Source organism: Manacus vitellinus, unplaced genomic scaffold (genome assembly GCF_001715985.3).
Source record: "Manacus vitellinus isolate BGI_N305 unplaced genomic scaffold, ASM171598v3 scaffold_1_pilon, whole genome shotgun sequence".
NCBI lineage: Eukaryota > Metazoa > Chordata > Aves > Passeriformes > Pipridae > Manacus > Manacus vitellinus.
In genome coordinates, this window is record NW_021939396.1 from 21843002 (window position 1) to 21862537 (window position 19536).

The 19536-nt window shown below is 37.6% G+C and overlaps 1 protein-coding gene across 1 annotated transcript in view; it reads right to left on the reverse strand.

The window, feature by feature from the left end:
• The window catches only part of CPQ (carboxypeptidase Q), a 151968-nt gene that overhangs the window by 83821 nt on the left and 48611 nt on the right, over positions 1-19536 (reverse strand). Inside the window, exon 4 of the mRNA XM_018078211.2 lies at positions 13598-13805. Coding sequence (XP_017933700.1) covers positions 13598-13805 — 208 coding nt within the window. The remainder of the gene's footprint in view (positions 1-13597; positions 13806-19536) is intronic.

A 19536-nucleotide genomic window follows, 5' to 3' on the forward strand; every position in this document is an offset into this window, starting at 1 on the left:
TGGGTATCTCAATACAGCTCTCCATTCAAAAATGGCCCACAAAATGACCCTGTTCATGGCTGAGCCAAAGAGCCACACGGGTCACAGTCTTGTGACCTGCACAGCACTTCCTTCCTCTTTGCAAAACTGTGGCCTGCCCACCTCCTGACTCACTTTGTTGACCACCACAAAGATTTCCATAATTCGGTACTCTGCAGGCCACAGTGCGGGAATCTGGCTGTAGCACACAGCTAAACAATTCTTCCTGCATTTAATTTCAAACAAATGGGAAAAGAAAGACAGACAATCCACATCACTTCAAAAAGGGACTGCAGTAAGCCAGATGGTGCGGACTACATCTTGGGGAAGGCTGCTGGTTTATGATGATAGGATGTGAGGGGAAGCGGGCTAGAAATTCGGCAGCCCCCACCAAAGCAATGCAGTGCAATACCTGCTGTGTGGGTAGTGTTTCAGTGATACAGGTTGTACCTCCAGGTCCAAGACTGAAACAGGTAGTCACATCATGGTATCTTGAATTCACATTTGCTTTGGATTTGTAAATTTGTGATAGGTATGTTACCTATGGAGTGGTTTTATTTAGCACAGTTAAATATTTTATGTCATTCATTATGCATGTGAAAAAGTGATGCAGAATTATTTCATTCCTTTGCTCACAGTTTGAGTCAATTTTGCTATCTATGCTACCATTTTTCCTTTTTATTCTTTTCAAAAAGCATTAAAACAGTGTTAAAAATGGGGGAAAAAAGCTAGTTACTTTCAGATACCTTTTCCAAGGTTCAAAGAAGATTGTGATAAACATTTTATATTTATCACTTCTTAAAATATTGATCTTATGTACTGATACACACCTCCAATCAATTCTAATTTCAACTGCAGTCCAAAATCATTAAAGATACATGTTTGCTACACCTGCGCTGGAAATAATTTTATTTCTTCTAGAGGCAAAGGTTTAATTAAATGTGAGACACTGCAGAGAAAATTAAGAGAGTTCTGAAGAAACGGAAGTTCTTCACAGGACTGTCTAGAGAACCTTAGACAAACTGAGGTTTCTTAATTACTAACTCAGTAGGTCAGCTTAAGAGCAATTGCACAACATTATGCTAATTGTTTCAGATAAATAATTTCTGTGGATTATGATTTGATAGAGATTATGTCTGTAGGTGGTTTATCAAGGAAGAAGGGGACAAAGATATCTCTTATTCTACACCAGAAGAGATGGATGGTTTGAGTTACATGATGGGAAAGACACCACATTATCTGAGTCACTACAGTCAAACCCTAGGTCAGTGTTGCATCCATAAAGCAGCACGATATATTTATTGAACACAGGGCAAATAATTCTTTGATCTCAGGTTCTGCTTGTTTCAACAGCCCAGTTTTAAATTGGTATTAACAATTATGATTCAAATTACACTCAAATATGTGCATTCAGATAAGGGAAAAGAAAAAAAAATCACTTCCCTGCTTCAAAGATTCAACAATAGATTTTAAAGTGCTCAGAGAAGCAAAATGAAGTTATTGAAAATATGCTAGTGTCTTTTTGTACCACCCCGAGAGAAGAAATCTTTATCTATTCCTAAAAGATATACATTTAAATGAAAATGCAATTATAGACAAAGAAGATTTGTTCAAACTACTATAACTGTACTTACAGCAATTCATACAGTTTCAATGTCACTAGATTTTAACAGCTAAAATTACTGCAAGTTAGCTGCTCGTTCTTCAACTTCTTAGTGGCTTTCAGACATCATCTTAATTAAATGCCTTAAGTGATTCTGTTAAGCAGGGGAAGGTTTGGTTGGAATTTTTTGTTATTTTTCCTTTAAACATACACAGCCTTTCCCAATTAGGGAAAAATTTCCTATTAGAAAACAAAAATGAAAGATCTTTGTGCTTTTAACACAGACTTGGATTCCTATACCCTTTACCAAAATTGAATTTAACAGCAAGTGATTTAATTTGACAGACATGCAAATTCTGTATTTCCCCAACTATATATTACTGTTTGGATCTTAAATAACTTACATTTGTGCTTTGTGATGCTGCAGAATCCTACACTGAAAGGTCACTAGAAGAGCTTTAAATTGGCTACATAGATAATTAGAAAACAAAGATATCTCTTTAGTGCAGAGGCTTTTGAAACAAACAGCAGCAACTACAGCATGGTGAATGACTCGATGCTTGAGAAAGCATTTGCACTCATGGAAGATTGTCTAGATGCCTCCACTCATCTCTGTACAAACAGGTTCTTCAAGAGTGACTCTTCAACTCCCAAGTTGTGAATATGCCCAAAATATGTTTTCCCACAGGGCAGGACAGCTCTTCCAAGGAAGAGCTGCATATAACCTCATGGGACAATTTGTACCATGCCTTTTAAATCCTAAGTACTTCACAACTGCTTTCAGAGAAGAGGGGCGAGGATCTTGTATGAGGCACTTTTTCAGTGGCACATTGAACACTAAATTTCTGCTTCCCAAAGAAAAGCAGATCACATTTCACCCTGATAAGTATGAACAGTTCCTATGAATTCGCCAAGATTATTCTGAATTGCTGTTTTCTTCTTCTGAGTACTTAGTACTTGTATCTTTCTGACTCTGGCAGCACCTGTAATCACTTTCCCTCACCCTAGTCCTGTCACTACCAGATTCAGAAGGTCACACTGAAGTATGACTGTGAACATCCCCCAAGTTCTTCTTAATTCACAGAAAAACCTGCTACAGATTAAAGAAAATTGAACTAATTTGAGTCTTAGCCATTGCTGACTTATAGCGAGGAGTAATCTCAAGCGTTCTGAAAGGCTTGCTGGGTATTTTGCAGGAGCAGCGAGGGCTGTTATGTTGATCTTCAACAGGACATTGTGTGCATAACAAAGTCCACAGATAAAAGAATATAAAGTTAATGTATTTTCATGTAATCTACAATATTATCCTTACCAATTGTGTTGAAATTTAACCACAAATTTAATCTGTCAAAGCCAGTTTATTTATATTTCCTTATACTTAGTTGTATCTCTCTCCTGAAACTCAGCATTTAAATTTGCCTAGGCAACTTAAAATTAAAGTGCTAAATTAATCGATGAAAAAGTAAATGCACCATACTTAGCGGATAAGGGTGCAATCCAATTATTTTGTTGAACTTATTTGAAGGTTGGAAACTCTAATGAATGAGAAAAAAACATCAGACTTGGGCTTGCTATAAATAGGCTTATTAACTATAGCCTATTTATATGCACAGCTGCAGTCTTCTAGAAGGACTCACAGAATAACTTGTGGAACGTGTTAAGAGACAGTCAAATAAAGTATCATCTGAACATTAATTCCAGCTAAGTGAACAGATCCCTGGAGCACTTAACATGTAAACTAAGGTCAGTGGACTTCTGGCAGAAGTGGAGAACATAAATCCAAGACTTCAGATTTACAATGCCAAGGAACAAAGTCATACAAGCAGAACAGACCACAAGCTGTAGTATTGGCTTCTAAGATAAGACAGAGAGGAACAGTTAAAGATACGGTTTTTCCTTTCCTTAACAAAGGATCATGTGACCTCAGGTCCTCTTCCTAATTATTTGAAAGGGGAAAGGAGAGGATGAAGGACATTGCTTTTCAGATCTCAGTAATCACTCACTTGGCAAGAAGCTGGATCACAGAGATTTCCTATTTGGAATGGTAGAATATGCTCTACTCTGCCAAGCAGAATGCCACAGAAGGCGGTGTCCTAAAACTGTCTCATATATATATATAAATATATATATATATACACACATATATACACATATATACACACACACACATATATATATACACATACATATGTCTTGTAGCAATGAATTCCATTACAGTGAAAGAATATTATTTCATGAAGTGCCTTCTTCAACAAGTAAGATATTAAACTTGCCACACGAAGAGGATGAGAAAAATCTTTGTCCAGTTGACATTACTGAAAGTAAAAACTAAGCACAATGATCATTACTCCAGGTACACAATTAAAAAAACAAAGCCCAGAATTACAGAAGTACTGACACAGCATTAATATCCTTCCCTGGAGAGTGAAAATATTTAAAATACAGAGAGAATTCTACTTCTATTTGCTTATATGCACTCAATGAAAAAAAACCCCACTGATTTTATGCAATTATAAAGCAATATGGTTTACAGACTATTTCATCTTACATCATGATATTATTCCATTCACCCTCTATCTAATAATGTCTGATTAAATGAAATGGAACACCAGGGTGTTTTTTCTCAGTAATTTATACCAGGACATTGTACACTGTTCTTGAGACTAATATTTCACAATGATAGTTGTAAATTCAAACACTGTGATAGAAATCAGATGTCAAGCAATTACGTAACTATCAGAAGAATACACATTTTAGTTTATTTTTGTTCAAATTTATAAAACAGTCTATGGGACAAATGACAGAATAAAAACTAAAGTGAAAAGCAAATGCAGACTGCGAGGAACATGCTTTTCAGCATGTATAAAGAAGCAAATCTACAGAACCTGTAGTACAAAATACATTTTCTGTTAAAGACTCTCTAACATGTCCTTTTTTTTCCTTTGCAACTTTGGCAAAGAAGAAATGGGATCTCAGTGCTAAACACATAAATCAGTTTACATTTGTGACAAATACTATAGAAAAGAGTCAACCATGTAAATCAGGATTTTGTCCAAAATTCCCTTACCTATTACAATGAATTCAAGTTATATTTGTGCAAAATGAAATTTTAGATAACTTACATATTACATCATGACATTGTTGGTATAAATACTGATAATAAATGAAAAATTTGTATGAACAAAACTTGTTCTTTAATGTAATTAAGATTTATGACTGCCAGCCTCACAAGACCTTTGACATTTTATTAACAATCATTTTGGACATATTTTACTGGTATTATTTGTTTTACAGCGTATTTTTCTTTGCCAAATGATAATAAATACTTTTGCATCATTGCAACTACATTTACAACGAAGCTAGAGTAGCAAAGTTCAATGCCTTTAACGTCTCAGAAGCCTGGGCAACTCCTTCTAGACAATGACGTTGTATAAACTATATAAAAACAGCACTTAAAAAAAAAAGGACAAATTATATCAACATTTTTAAGCATGTACTTTGTTAGTAAAGCAAAGTCTGGAGAGTAATTTTCTTAAAGACCACACCAACTGTGGTCAGCTTATTGTTTTCACCATCTCTCCCCATTCCCAGTTTTCACAAAGCAGCAAAGCAATGCATAAAACCCTACAAGTCTAACCACAATTCTGAAGTTGGTTTCGTGTTTCATGGTCTCTCTGCCCACCAAAACTACGAACTCTGCTACACCCTTGAGCAACCATCTCTCTCAGTTGCTGCAATCACACATTTCTTAGAGTAACACCTCCCCTGTCAGTATCTGTGTGATTAAGCAGACCAAGTTCTTTCCCCCTTTCAGCTCAGTCCCAACCTGACCATTTTACATTTCACTGCTTTTAGCATTTCCCTTTCACTTCATTAACCTTATTACCTCTGTCCAGTATCTAAAATCTTACTGTCAGATCTTTCTCCACATTGGTCCTGTGTGTGGGAATCTATGAATCTGTGTCGAACATCCCTCTACATCCAACCCACATGCTCTTAGACAAGCAGTTTTCTGTTGGGATCCAAAACTCAGCTATCAGCAGAAAAGGAACTGATAGGATTACGTAGCAGGCCATGGACAGCAGGAGCTGGGAGAAACTCCTTACTCTGAGGAGCCTCATTACAAGACTTGTTAATATTTAGCTATGTTTGACTGTCCTGCCTCCTTCAGCAAGTTATGAAAAGACTTTGTGGTGATGCTGTCAGATGATGTAGAAACCCTTTCATTCTCTCCACGCCATGTGGTCCTCGCTACGGGAAAATATTAATGACCTTGTGTAATTGCAATAGAGAATTGTGTAATCCTTTAGTTAGCATAATCCGTCCCCCAGTTAGCATAACCTGTCCTCTTCATTAACATGTCCTGCCTCCAAGACCCTTATATTGCGTGTCGCGTGTTCAATAAATATTCCAGCTTCTATCCTCTACCTGGGATCACTTAGTTTTTGACCTCCACGGTTTTCCATTAAATTTGCATAGAAAATATGCATTTTTTTAGCACAGTATTCATCAAAAGACAAGAACTATCTTGGTAGTCCTCCTTCTGTTGCACTAAGTTAAGCATACAGTCTGCACCTAACAAATACAAACATACAACAACAGGTATTTGACTATCCCTGTAGTGAATAGTTGTTTTTAGACTAATCCTTGACACTCGGCACTAGTGTTTCTGGCACCTACTTATTCATAATGATAAGTAAAATATAGTTTCTTTTCCCCTTCCTCCTCAATACTGTGGTGTTTCTTACTTCATGCTGCAGACAAGTATCATCTGCCAAACCCATGACTACTCTTTAGATACTCTTGCATATCAGAATGCAAGAAAGATGCAGTGTAATTTTAGAAGATAACAGTTTCAATGTGAAGAGAAAAAGCTTTTATAATCATTTTGTAAATCCCATGTGTATTTGTAAATTATTACTGAAATACAACTCCACAGTAATTCTTTAAACTGTTGTGTGGGAGTTGAGACAAAGGAATGGGTGGAAAGAAAAAACATTATAGTGTATCTGTTTATAGTCACACCATCAAAAGGACTACAAAACTGCATGCTCTGAAGAATTTGCTAGCCAATAGAACAAGCATTCTAAATGCTGCCTTTTAATTTCTAGTCTCACAGTTTAGTTGGTTGCAGTTTAGGATCCAGAGGATTTAAAACCTTACCAAACACTCTGAAGAGTAGCGCACAGAGAGAGCAAAGGTCCAGCAAGTAGCTTTGGGCAGACACCAGCCTAGATTCAAAAAAAGAAAGGGGCTGGGGAGGGCAGCCAGCTGTCGGGTATGTGGCGATATCTATGCCCAAGCTCGGGTGAAATGCAGAAAGCCCACTGTCTGAACATCAGGAGAATAGAAATGGAATATGTATAACAGGGTGACAGCATCACTCACTTCTTCCAAACCCCACTTTACTCTAGTGAGGAAGGCCACCTCGATTTCCTCATCCCTTGACGTTGTCACCCCAGTGCTGCAGTAATGCAGGACATCGCCAGCTGCATGCCAGTGAACTGAGTCAAAGGTGCTGCTCCCTCTGGAGACCAGGCATTGGTGGTAACTAAAGCTAATACATTTTTCTCTCATACTGCAATGGTTCACATGTAATGACAGCAAGTATGTCCTCAGCTGGCAAGAGGAGAACCCTTTCAAAGAGTTGCTGGCTTGCCCACATCTAGTAGAGCATATCCCTTGGTTCTCCTCTGGCATCACCAAGCTGAGACACACAGCAGCTTCAGGTGTCTCCAAGATCAGTAGAGACTGGTACCACCTGACCCTCTCCCCACTCTCACCTGCCCATTTATGATATGGTTTAGTCATTTTGAAAATATCTGAACTTCACAAAGGTCACACTATACTGGTGAAACCGAACTGATTCCTTCCAGAAAAATTACATCAAGAAAAAAATTTTTGAAAATATTTAAGTTGTTTTGGATCTTTCTTCCATATGTACACATTCACTTGTTCTACCAATATTTCAGACACACACCTCTAAGTAGTACTAAGTGTTTTCAAATGTTGCCCCTTAACAACCTCAACTCCATATGACAAATGTCTTTTAAGCTGTAGCTATTGCATACCCAGATACCAAAGTGTCCAAAACACATGACTGAATTAGGGTGCAACAGTCAATTAGTCAGAAGCCAAACTATGGCCAAGTTCTCCCTACCAGAATTAAATGCTTTCAGTCAGCTCTTAGGTTTTAAGCAGGCAAATCAAGTTTTAAAATATTTGCCAAGCTTTACACCACAAAATCTAGCATGGACTTTAGTCTTAAAATTTGGTAGGCCCTCTGGTAGTTTAAATAAATAAATAAATAAATAAATAAAATTATCAAGTTACAAAGAGAAATTTTCCTTCATATCAGTTTCTTATTGACTGTTTTCATCATGCCAAGACCTCTGTTTAAGAACAAATGAGAGCAATATTGCCACTCCCAGAAGGCATAGGATAAAAGACAACCCTGCCAATTAATAGCACAAAATCCTGTTACTAATAAAACAAATACATCCAGAAGGTACTACTTATTTCAGCAAACATAAACACAAATATGTTAAAGAAAATACAACATTTTCTAACAATGCCAATGTTTCTTCTTCACCCTTTCTCTTGTTTCTTTTTCACCATTTCTCTTTCTACTTCTCCTTCCCTATCTGTCATGAAGTAATAGGCTGGCATTCTCAAAACTCTCAAAACCAAAACTCTCTAACAATCTCCTAATTCTTTTAAATACACTTAAATTCTAGCAGCAACAGGCATCAGCTCACAGTCCCAGGAGAGAGGTTCACAGATTGCACTTAGAAACCCTTCAACATATTGGAATGAATAGCAAAACAATCCACATGGAGAAAATGTGATAATGGAGCCATAACGTGATGGCATCGAGCTCTTAAAACATTTCTCCTCAAAGCTCCATTGTATGCATGATTTACTTGGAGCATAGGGATGTCTGGAAGCCACATCAAAGAGCTAATGGATAGACATTTTGTTAACATATGTAGAACTGATGCCAGGCCATAAAACAACATTGTACTGAGTATTACACATCTTCAGAAAAGTCTGGTTGTTTTGTGTTTGTCTTTTTTTTTTCCTGGGGTTGGGATGGGCTTTTTTGGTCTACAAATTATTTCTTCAGTTATGTGCATGAGTGCCTAACGGGCTCAGGAGCCTGGAAAATTTTTATGTTCTCTTGCTCCCTGGATCTTTGCCCAGTATCACAAAACCTGAGAGAGGGCTGATCTTTGAAACAGGGAAAGGAAGAAGAATGAAGAAGTAAATAAGCAGCTATTTCCTTTGCAGAACAGATTCTGTTACATCAGTTACAGGTTGGTAAAGACCTTCACAAACTACTACCTTAGCATCTCTGTTTCTCAGGTCATCCCTAAGACTCATACTTTCAAAGGGCTGTTCAAACTTGGCTCTAGCTATAGTACATTCCTCAATGGTCTTTCATGCTTGTGGTGTTCAATAGAGTCACTTTTCAAATGGTACATACTGTATATATGGCATTCCATAAAAACAGGAGGCAAAAAGCTTTGTAGAGTGAATTCCTGGAACAGCTCTTCAGGATTCTGAAAAAGCCACTTATGAGCTCATCTGTTTCTGCTCTAAAGTATTTATGCTAGATCACAGAATAAAGAGCAACCATTCAATTGATGTACTTTGTAGGGCACTTAGGAAACAGTTTTTTATCACTTAGTAACTGTAGGATAAGTAAAACAGCACTGCACACCAAGAAATACACAGCATGGAAAGACACTGAAAGTCAGGATTATATAGAAGAGTTATATCTTTATCCACTTTGATACCTTTTCACTTAAGTATTTTGTGATTCCATGTTTGGCACATTAGGTACATTGAAGCTAGATTAACAACAAACAGCTGCTATTTATAGCATTTCCTCAGAGTTAGGAACAGTTGCTGCTGCACTTTAGGACCAATCACGTTACATCTGTATTGAAATAAGAAGACAAACATGTTTTAATGCCAGCTCTGCCTGAATTTCAAATGAAAACCACATTAGTTAACTTGTGAATTTCTCAGTCAGTTTCCAGTGTCAACTTACATAGTTTAAATAAAACATCTCACCAATGCACAATACAGTACAAAAAGATGCTAACAGCATGGTCCTAGGTGCAATAGCGTGCTTCAAATACTCTTCCAAGATAAAAGCCAGGAATGGTCTGCAAAGGTCTCTAGCCTGCAATAGCCTGGACCTCAGCAAGTTCTGCCACCATACTTCTCATTTCACAAACTCTTTGGCTCAACTGTCAGCAGTCATACAAGCTTAAATATGTTAAGTCCAACAACCCACAGGTTTTCTAGTCTTGCTGCTGTCCTAAGCACTGTGAGAATGGGATCCCAAGCGCAGAAAGGTTGCAAGGGCATCAAGTCATAGCATGTTTGATCCCACTGCTTCCCATTTGTTTATAGGAAGAAATCATAGAATCATAGAATCATAGAATCAGCTGGGTTGGAAAGGACCTCCGAGATCATCAAGTCCAACCCTTGATCCAACACCGCTGTGGTTACTAGACCATGGCACTAAGTGGTGGCACCAGTCTTACCTTGAAAACCTCCAGGGATGGAGAATCCACCACTTCCCTGGGCAGCCCTTTCCAATGCCTGATTACCCTCTCTGCAAAGAATTTCTTCCTAACATCTAACCTAAACCTCCCCTGCCAGAGCTTAAGGCCCTGCCCTCTTGTCTTACTGACAGCTGCCTGGAAAAAGAGATCAACCCCCCATCTGGCTACAACCTCCTTTCAGGGAGTTGTAGAGAGTGATGAGGTCTCCCCTGAGCCTCCTCTTCTCCAAGGTAAACAATCCCAGCTCTCTCAGCCTCTCCTCATAGGACTTGTGCTTGAGTCCCTTCACCAGCCTTGTTGCTCTTCTCTGGACCTGCTCCAGCACCTCAATATCCTTCCTGAACTGAGGGGCCCAGAACTGGACACAGTACTCCAGGTGTGGCCTCACCAGCACTGAGTACAGGGGAAGAATCACTTCCCTGGTCCTGCTGGCCCCATTGTTCCTGATCCAGGCCAGGATGCCATTGGCCTTCTTGGCCACCTGGGCACACTGATGGCTCGTGTTCAGCTTCTTGTCAATCCAAACTCCCAGGTCCCTCTCTGCCTGGCTGTAGGGCAGATGGCTGATGTTGAATTCATTATCTTATAGGCACAGGCTCATCTCCTTTGGGCACCTACAGGTAATTGTGCCTCAGAAGCCACTAACTGAGGACCTCACAACTGATGAGGATGGTGGATGTCTGTGCTCAAAACATGCACAGTCATGCCTGCTCTGACATTAGCAAGGGTCTTGTCTGGGGAGAGCAGCCCTTTCCTAACTTAGAAGTAATAACAAAACGATAAACAGAAAAGAGACACTAGTGAGACACTGAACTTCACTGATAGCATGACAAAATCCATTTCCTTTTTCTGTTCAGAAGCTTTCTACACCATCTGAAAACTTGACACTGCAAAGTTGCAATTTGCAGTAGGTTTCACTGTACAATTTTCTTAGTTGAAGCATTTGCTTACTGCCTACTGGCTGGCCAAACAGAAAGCATAAAGCAGAAAGGAAACCTGAAGTATCAGTGGGTTAATTTTTCAAAAGCATTTGTGCATTCGGTACAGAGCTGCCTCAAAAAGCAACAGGACATCTGCACTCATGTCACATCATCGCCTCTGAAGATGAATGCATCCCTGAGAGCTTGATGCTTCACAAAGCAGTAATCACATTTCTTTTACTGCTTTAAGTTATTCAGAAACATAAATGTGTTGAAGTTAAGCATCGGTGCCTAAAATAAGGAGTGCAGGTTTGACAATTCTGAGTAGCAATTTTGGTGATATCAAACATTTCTTGCAGCAGCAATGACTAAGTCTAAAATACAACAAACCTTTGGGAAAATATATCAGAAATATGTCAATTATTTTTTTTCTGTTTTCCTTACCCCTCCACAACCACCCCAATTGCTAAATGCAAGAATCCACATAAAACACTTGGAAAAATGATTGAAAAAGGACAAACTGAACTGAAAATGCTACAAAAGTGGTCAAATAAAGAAAAAAAGGACAAAACCAAAAAAGAACCCTCCAAAAACCTCTTAAACAGGGAAGAAAAAACAATAAATTGCTTTCTCCTCCAAAGGATTTGAGTAATAATATTCAACGTTGCTTGTTACAGATAAAACTGTCAGACAAATATTATTTCAGTTCATGGTGATTATTTTTATTAAATATGCTAAAATCCCATGGGAGAAGTTAATGAATTATTTATAAATCAAGCAGCATATTAAATTCTGGTCAACATATAGATGAACACAAGCACATCTAAATGTGCAGTTACATCTCAAACTGAATCACTTTTCACCAGACTTCTTCAGTGTCCTACAGTGACCTGCATTTTCAATTAAGTTCCAGGATTTTAAGTTATAATTTGTGGCAATACCTCTGACCAGTTATGTTTCACAGGCTTCAACCTAATTTCAAACTGTTTTGCTTTAGACCTTTGTAAGAGCAATACCATCCACTGCTGATTTCTCACCCAGAGTTCAGAGATCCAGATTTGCTTTTGTTTCAGTTTAAAACTTAAACTGAAATCTGGTCCGTGGAAATGTCACCTTTCTGTTTCCCTGGATTTGTACTGCATTTTGAAACACTTTGGCATAAAAGGCATTGTAAGAGTTTGAGTCTGCAGTGTATTTTATTGCCTAAATAGTTACATGGTTCCTATTCTTACTAGAGAAACGCAATGGAATGAGTGGTGTGAAGCATCCATTGAGGCTCCAAGAGGAACTGAGGACTAAAAAACCTAAACATTCACTTGTTTTATTTTCCTGTTTCTTGGTTACATTTTGAAAGTGTGTCCACTACCACTTCCATTAACATCAGCAGGGGGCTTGTAAATAAGCCTTTACCCAGTGTTTCAAAAAGATTAGCTTCTTGGTGGAAAAAGCAAAGAGATCCCAATCCACTTCATTACTTAAAGAAACAGAGCAGGACAGCAAAGAGAAAATCAAGTACAGGCAAGCACCTTAACACATCTTTGAAGTCTACATCTGAATACTTTATAACCTGAACTGAAATGTCAAATTTTGGAATACACAAAACATAATTCAGGAAAGACAGCCAATCAACTGGTTAGAAACATGGTTAAAAATGCAGATGACAAAATTAAATTAACTGCACCCTAATTTAGAAACTGGAGCATTTAGCTTGGTAAATATGTGTTTCATGAAGCTAGACTCACAGGTGGTGGGATGTAAACCAATCAACTATGGGGGTAATTACTTTTTCCCTGCTCGAGCTTCTGAAACTGTACATTCATGCTAACACTGAGGATCTCTAGACACCACAAGCCAGAGCTACAGAACTACCACCTCCTAAAAGATAAAATCTTTCAAGAGCTATGCCTGGTTTAAAGGTAAGAGATAGTAATTCCATTGAAGCTACAAAACTAAAATGTTTAAAAAAATTGTGGATCAGTAGGTACTATAGTGGAAATTTCTAGTGCTGCTGTAATTGAGGTTATAGCAGCATTTTCACAATAAACTGTATTGCCAGAAAAGTCATTCCATGCTGGAAGCTGGCATAGAAGACCTCATACCAGGCACAAATCCTTCAAGACCATGAATTTAGGTTGTATGATTTTTAGCTAAGAATTTGGAAGAAAAGAGGAAGCGAGAAGAAAAGTCTTATAAATGGAAACCAACAATGTAGGATTAACTAATGTTCAAACAGAATTGGTGGATACTTTTCAGTGCAGATGGTTTATTCCTCCAAACACACATACAACACCTGTTCAACGTAGCAACAAAACCTGTCACCTGAAAAAGACTGAGACGCTGAGATGTCCGAAATGTAGAAGAGCAGGTGGATAAAAGTTTCTTGTTGTAGTGATTTCTTAGAAAGGGCTGTTCTTTGGGTTTGTTTTTTTTGTATTTCTAAAGAAAAAATAAGTTTCTTTTTGTATAGTCTCACTCACCTGTTCTGGGTACTTGCTTCCAACTATCTCTGCCACGGTGTTAAAAGATGGAGAGTCTGGATAGGTCTTAGCTCCCATCTTCAGGTGCACAACAATCTTAGTGCCCCGGAAAGACATTCGTGACATCATTTCAGCATCTTCCACGGAGATGCAAGCAGTGGGGATTTGGGGTACATCAGGCTGGTAACTCTGCCCCCCTGTATGTGGGCTATTAAAAGAAAAATAAAAACACAGGGTTAACAACTTAGCTCTGTAATTGTTTTTATCACTACCATAGAATTATTAAAAAGAATACATTCACAACTATCCCCAGCAGACTCTCAAAAAGGGTATATTTACTATTTTTAATAAACCTTTCGATAAAATACATCAAGTGCTTTTACACTAATCAGAATATCTGGCTGTTACTATTATATATGTCTGGAAATCTATTCTGTGTCAGCTCTATTTAGGTCATTGTCATGCTTTGACATGCTCTGATACCACACTTTCTTTGCAGTTTTATCAGGAGGAAAAGCAATGAAAAGTCTGTAAGTGAACAGTTTACAAGAAGTACATTCTTTTTTTCCCCTGTGACAAGTAATGAAATGAAAATTCACTACTACATTTTAATGCTATTTTCCATATACTATATAACAGAATTGCAGAACAGTTGAGGTTGGCAGAGACCTCTGGAGGTCATCTGGTCCAACCCCTCTGCTCAAGCAGGGCCACCCAGAGCCAGGTGGCCAGAATAATGTACAACATGAAAATCCTCACCTATGAGCCTTCTTAAAGTAGCAGACACTTTTTTTTTTTTTTACATTTAAACAAAAAAAATCCCGAACAAACAAAAAACCCACCCAAAAACCCCCCAAAATCTGGGTTATTTTTAGGTCTTCCAGACTGGAAAAAAACCCCCACCTAATTTCTGGAGGAGATGTGGTGAGGAGGAAGAGAGAAATCTACTTTGTAAAGTTATAGATTAGGTAAAATGGGACAGATTATTCAGTTCTATTTGTTTAGAAGAATAAATCCTTCTCAGCAATAATATAATCAATAATATAACTCACAGAGTAGATATGTATAAATATTTATTTGACAAGAAAATACTAAAAACAGTTACAGAAGTCTTAGAGGAGCTGCTGCAGAATATAAATAGATCTGTTTATAGGTGGCAACAGCTCAGGAGATTATTGCTCCCAGTTGTTTACAGCTGAACCTCATACAAAGGCCGGTGCCTCTTCCATCAGCTTTGCAGGTTGGGTGACCCATAGCTCACCTCTGGAATAACAGTTACCCTGGTACTCAGAATGTCTTGTGCCACATAATCCTCCCTGAGTGGGATAAACTTATGTAGACTTATAAGTTCAGATCTTCTTTTTTCTTTTTCTTTCCTTTTTCTTTGTCCTTGTAGGAAAAAAAAAAAAAAGAAGGCAATCCTCATCCCTACTTTTAAACTCTGATAATTTGCTGCATATGTTTAATATTTCTTTGAGTGTTGGAGGATATACCCAGCATGTTAACCAGGAGACTTTCCAAACAATGTAAAATAAACAACACACTGGGGAAAAAAAAAAAAAAAAGAGAGAGATGACAATTTCATGTATTAATGTTTAAAAAACCCCCTACGTTCAACAACTGAGCCGCAGTAACTCTTTTTTTTCTGCTCATTTTAAATGAATCCATTCACCTGTGTCTTCTGGCAAGATTATGTCCTAGTACTAACGTGGTGTGTACACTGAATTGCAGTAATTCAAGTTTTATCACTGATTTCACTGTCCTTGTTATTTCCCAGATGCTCAACAAAAGAAGCCCCTAAAACTGTATTTGTTTCTCCAATATAAGCAGCAACTACATTTCTTTCAGATGCTCAATCCCAACGTTCCACCACAACTGTGAACAAAGCTTCTGACAACCTGCTGAGATTCACACGTGCTTACACACCCCAAATGAACGAACACTTGCAGGTACAAAATCTATCCAGTTACTCAAAAAATAAACCTGTAAGTCACCTGGTAGTGCAATTTTTATGTTCAAAATACTATTTTGCCAAGCTTACAAAGGTCAACCCAACTATCAAAATTAAAATATATTGGCACTGGCAGGCAGATACCAGGACCTGAAGGGAATGGATGACTGTCCAAATGAGTGCTAGAAAAAGGGAAATGGACCCTAAGCATTACCAATACAAAGGCACAAAACAATAACACAGTACTGTATATTCCAAATGCTACAAGACAAACTCACATAGAAAACATTTGTGGCAGACACTAAGAATCCCGGGAAGCACCTAATTAAAGCTTACATACATGCAAAATATGCCATGTATTAAGTATAACATCTACATAATAAATTGCTTAATAAAGCATCAAAGAGTACATTAAAAAGAAAGTAAAGCAAATTAAGGCCCTTTTATGCAGAGATAACCAAGAACTAGAAAGGTTACTGACCATATGGCAAGACCTGAGCAAGAATTAACTAAATAAAATAGAAATTACTTGCAGACTCTGTGTGTAACAGATGGAGAGAAGCATTTCTGAGTTTGGCTCAAAATAGGGCAAAAAGGATGTAGTCCAGGAGAAAGAATTTTTGTACTGGGGGTGAGGAAGATATTCTCCATTGAGTCTGAATAAACATGACTTTTTGACTATTACTTCTAAAGAAAAAGGATTTTACTTTAAAAAAAAATCTCTTATATTTACCATTCCCTACCCCTTGAAAAGGAAAAGAAAAGAAAAGCATCACATAAAACCAGCTAGAGAGATCACAAAGCAACCCTTACTTGAAATCAGCATTCAACTTTACAACATTGGTACCTACAGGCAAACAAGGTGACCCTTCATTGTCATTTGGTCCTGACATTCTTGTTCAACAGCTGACAAGATTCATATAAATAAAGTGGATGAATTTTGCTTTTGATAATCCCCTAGATTTCACATCTCAGAAAGGATTTAAGAGAAATATCATGGCATGAATAACATAGCAGAAGAAAGGTTCCAAAAGAAAAAAAAACTGCATGTCAAATGACTAGTAAGGAACAGATGAGGTTTCTATCCTACAGGTAAGCATAAAGGAAGAATAAAAAAATCAAGAGACTGTTTCTCTTCTGAGTAAAACAATCAAATGTGGAGAAACTAAAAAATGTGAATGAAAAGATGTGTTGCTGGTGTCAGGTCAGTTCTAAGTCTTATTACTGTGGTAGCTGACCTTGCATGCTTCTTTACTTTGTTCCTGCACTTCCAACCCTTATCTCTAAGATAAGCTAAAATGCCCAGGGAAAAATAATCTGTGTAAGAACTAGTGCTTCAAGCTAAACTGGATACTGTGATGGAAAATATATCTCAAATTGAAGCCTCATGCGAAGATAGCAATCTCCTAAAGAGAGAAGTAAGCATGACATTACAAGAACTCTAACATATCTAAAAGAAAAAAAAAAACAACCAAAACTTGATTATACAAAAGCTTACAAAGATCTACTTCAGCCATAATGTGTATGCACACAGACCCAATGCACCATTCTTCACATCAACCTCAAAAAGCAATCTAGGGTTTGGAAATACAAAATGAATGCTATCTAAGTGTCTTTAGTTTACTCACTCTAATAAAACACATTGCAAGACTCTAATTACATATCTGACCACCTATTTTCTACAGGACCCATGCAATATTCACTGTACGAACCACATGTAAACTAAGAGCTCATATTAGATCAGTTAGTTTGTTATTATTGACTTAAATCATAAAATACATTCATGAATGAAACCATGACTATATTAATCACTAGCTGTAGCCATAGCAGGATCACAGCCTTAACTCTCCATAATAGCCTCACATCCTCCTCATACTTTGCTTTTGTTTTTATACTTATATATATTCTACATATCACAAAAAATCCCCCCATATACAAAGCTTTACACTTCAAAGTGAGTGAAGAAACATACTGTAGCAAAACAGAGGGGAAACTATACATTTTGCTTTCGTACTCAGCTATGGAGAGTAGTTATTCGAGTGCCTCACTTTTGTAACTTTCTCTGCATCAGAAGCAGCATGGCAAGGCCTGAACTCTAGTCAAGTAAATAAATCCCTTTTTCCAGCACCATCATGTCCTTACAAAACAAAACTTGTCCTTGTGTGCACTCAAACTGTGTATTCTCACCACTATCTGTATAGAGAGGCCGAACTGTAATTGCAATTAGTCAAATGTCAAAAGTATTGTTAATCTTTTCAGAAGAATTAGGTCTATACAAAATAAAATCAAGACTATTCCCTATTTACAGTCACTTGGCAAAATATAAAAGAAATAAATTCAGCCTAATTTTGTGCTTCTGTCATCATTTGTCCCAAGATTCTCTTGCTTCATTTGCTTCTTATATTGTCTTTTTAGGATTTGATTTGCTGGTTTACAGTAAGTTGAAATGATAACAAGACTGTTAAATTTGAAACCAAATAGAAATATGCACAGAAAATTTCAAGAAGCTAAGGAGTAAAAATACAATGCAAATATGGAATTAATAATAAAGCAGTCTGGTACCAAAGTTAGAATATTTGGAATCTAGCCATACAGTCTCTTCCAGATTGCTTTGTACCAATCTTTAATTGATGTAGCATCTGCACAAGTTTAGTGAAGTGTAAGAAAGGCTCCAGAAACTACCAGCATTACCAAGGAAAATTCCCTTTTAAAAAGTGCACAAGATTACTCTGTTACCACAGGGACTCCATTTACATTTATATTCAGAAAACTGCATTTAATCAGTACAAGGCACCCATTAAAATTAGGCTTTACCAAGCAAGCATAATAGCTTTGCCATGATTACATATGTCCCAGGTTACAGAATGCAACTAACACGTATATGTTTTTATTCCATTATAATATTCAGTACCACAAGCACCAAGGGAATTCTATGGTAAGTGCAGAAATTTTTTAAAATAGCATGAATTAGATATGGGTTTTCAAACAAGAAGCAGAAAACAACTGTGAATGGTAAAATGATCAAATGAAGAAATCTGAATGAATTCCAATGAATTCCACCCCAGGACTATCCAACTGCTGGGAAAGTAGAAAAGTCCACACAAAGCTTTCCAAGGATCTATAGGAAATGGAAGTTTGCATCACCTGCTCTCCAACTGAAAAAGAAACTTGTTGAATCTTACAGACATGAGGATGACTCTCCAGCAGCTGACAACATCTTGAGGGAACTATTTAATTCATACACCTGTTTGGCCTCCTCCTGCTCAATATGAACCACTAAGCTCTGTCCTCCTGTATTTACATCCCTGCCTTGTGAGAATGCAGCTGCCTGCTGCATGCTACCATAGATATGTTAACAGAGGGCTCCTGAAGGGAACACCAATGACAATCCTAATTGCCAGCAGCTGCAAGGCTTCTGGCTTCATGGGCTTTTTTTTTTATTTTCTTGTTGAACTCCTGGCTTCCCAGACTTGAGCCAGAGCCTTATTTATATCTTCACTGACACCCCTCTATCACCAGAGACCAGTGAGCACACAAGAAAAACTTAAAAAAACCTCACTGAGAACAGATGTTGTATTTTATACCTACAGGAAGGATATAAATAAATCCAAACAAACAAACAAAAAAATCAAAAACCAAAACAACAAACCCCTCCATTCTCTTTATTTGGAAAGCAGCGAATCAAAGATGCATCACAGGGCTAGCAATACAAAAGCAAACTAAGCAACAGCTAGCTGTCTAGAATACTGACCTGGCCTTTCTACTTCCTCCATTTAATGATGTTTTTTATTATTGATAATCAATTCTTACATTAAAATTATCAAGCACAAAAAGGTGTGAAGAGGTACCAGAGCTTTCAAGGTAGGATCAATCACCATATCAGTACTTCCAAGTCTCTGATTCATTGCAGACAGGAAGTAGCAAAGAAGGTCAAGATCTCACACACAGAGGCATATACCTTAAGTCACCAGAAACGTGAGTCTCCTCT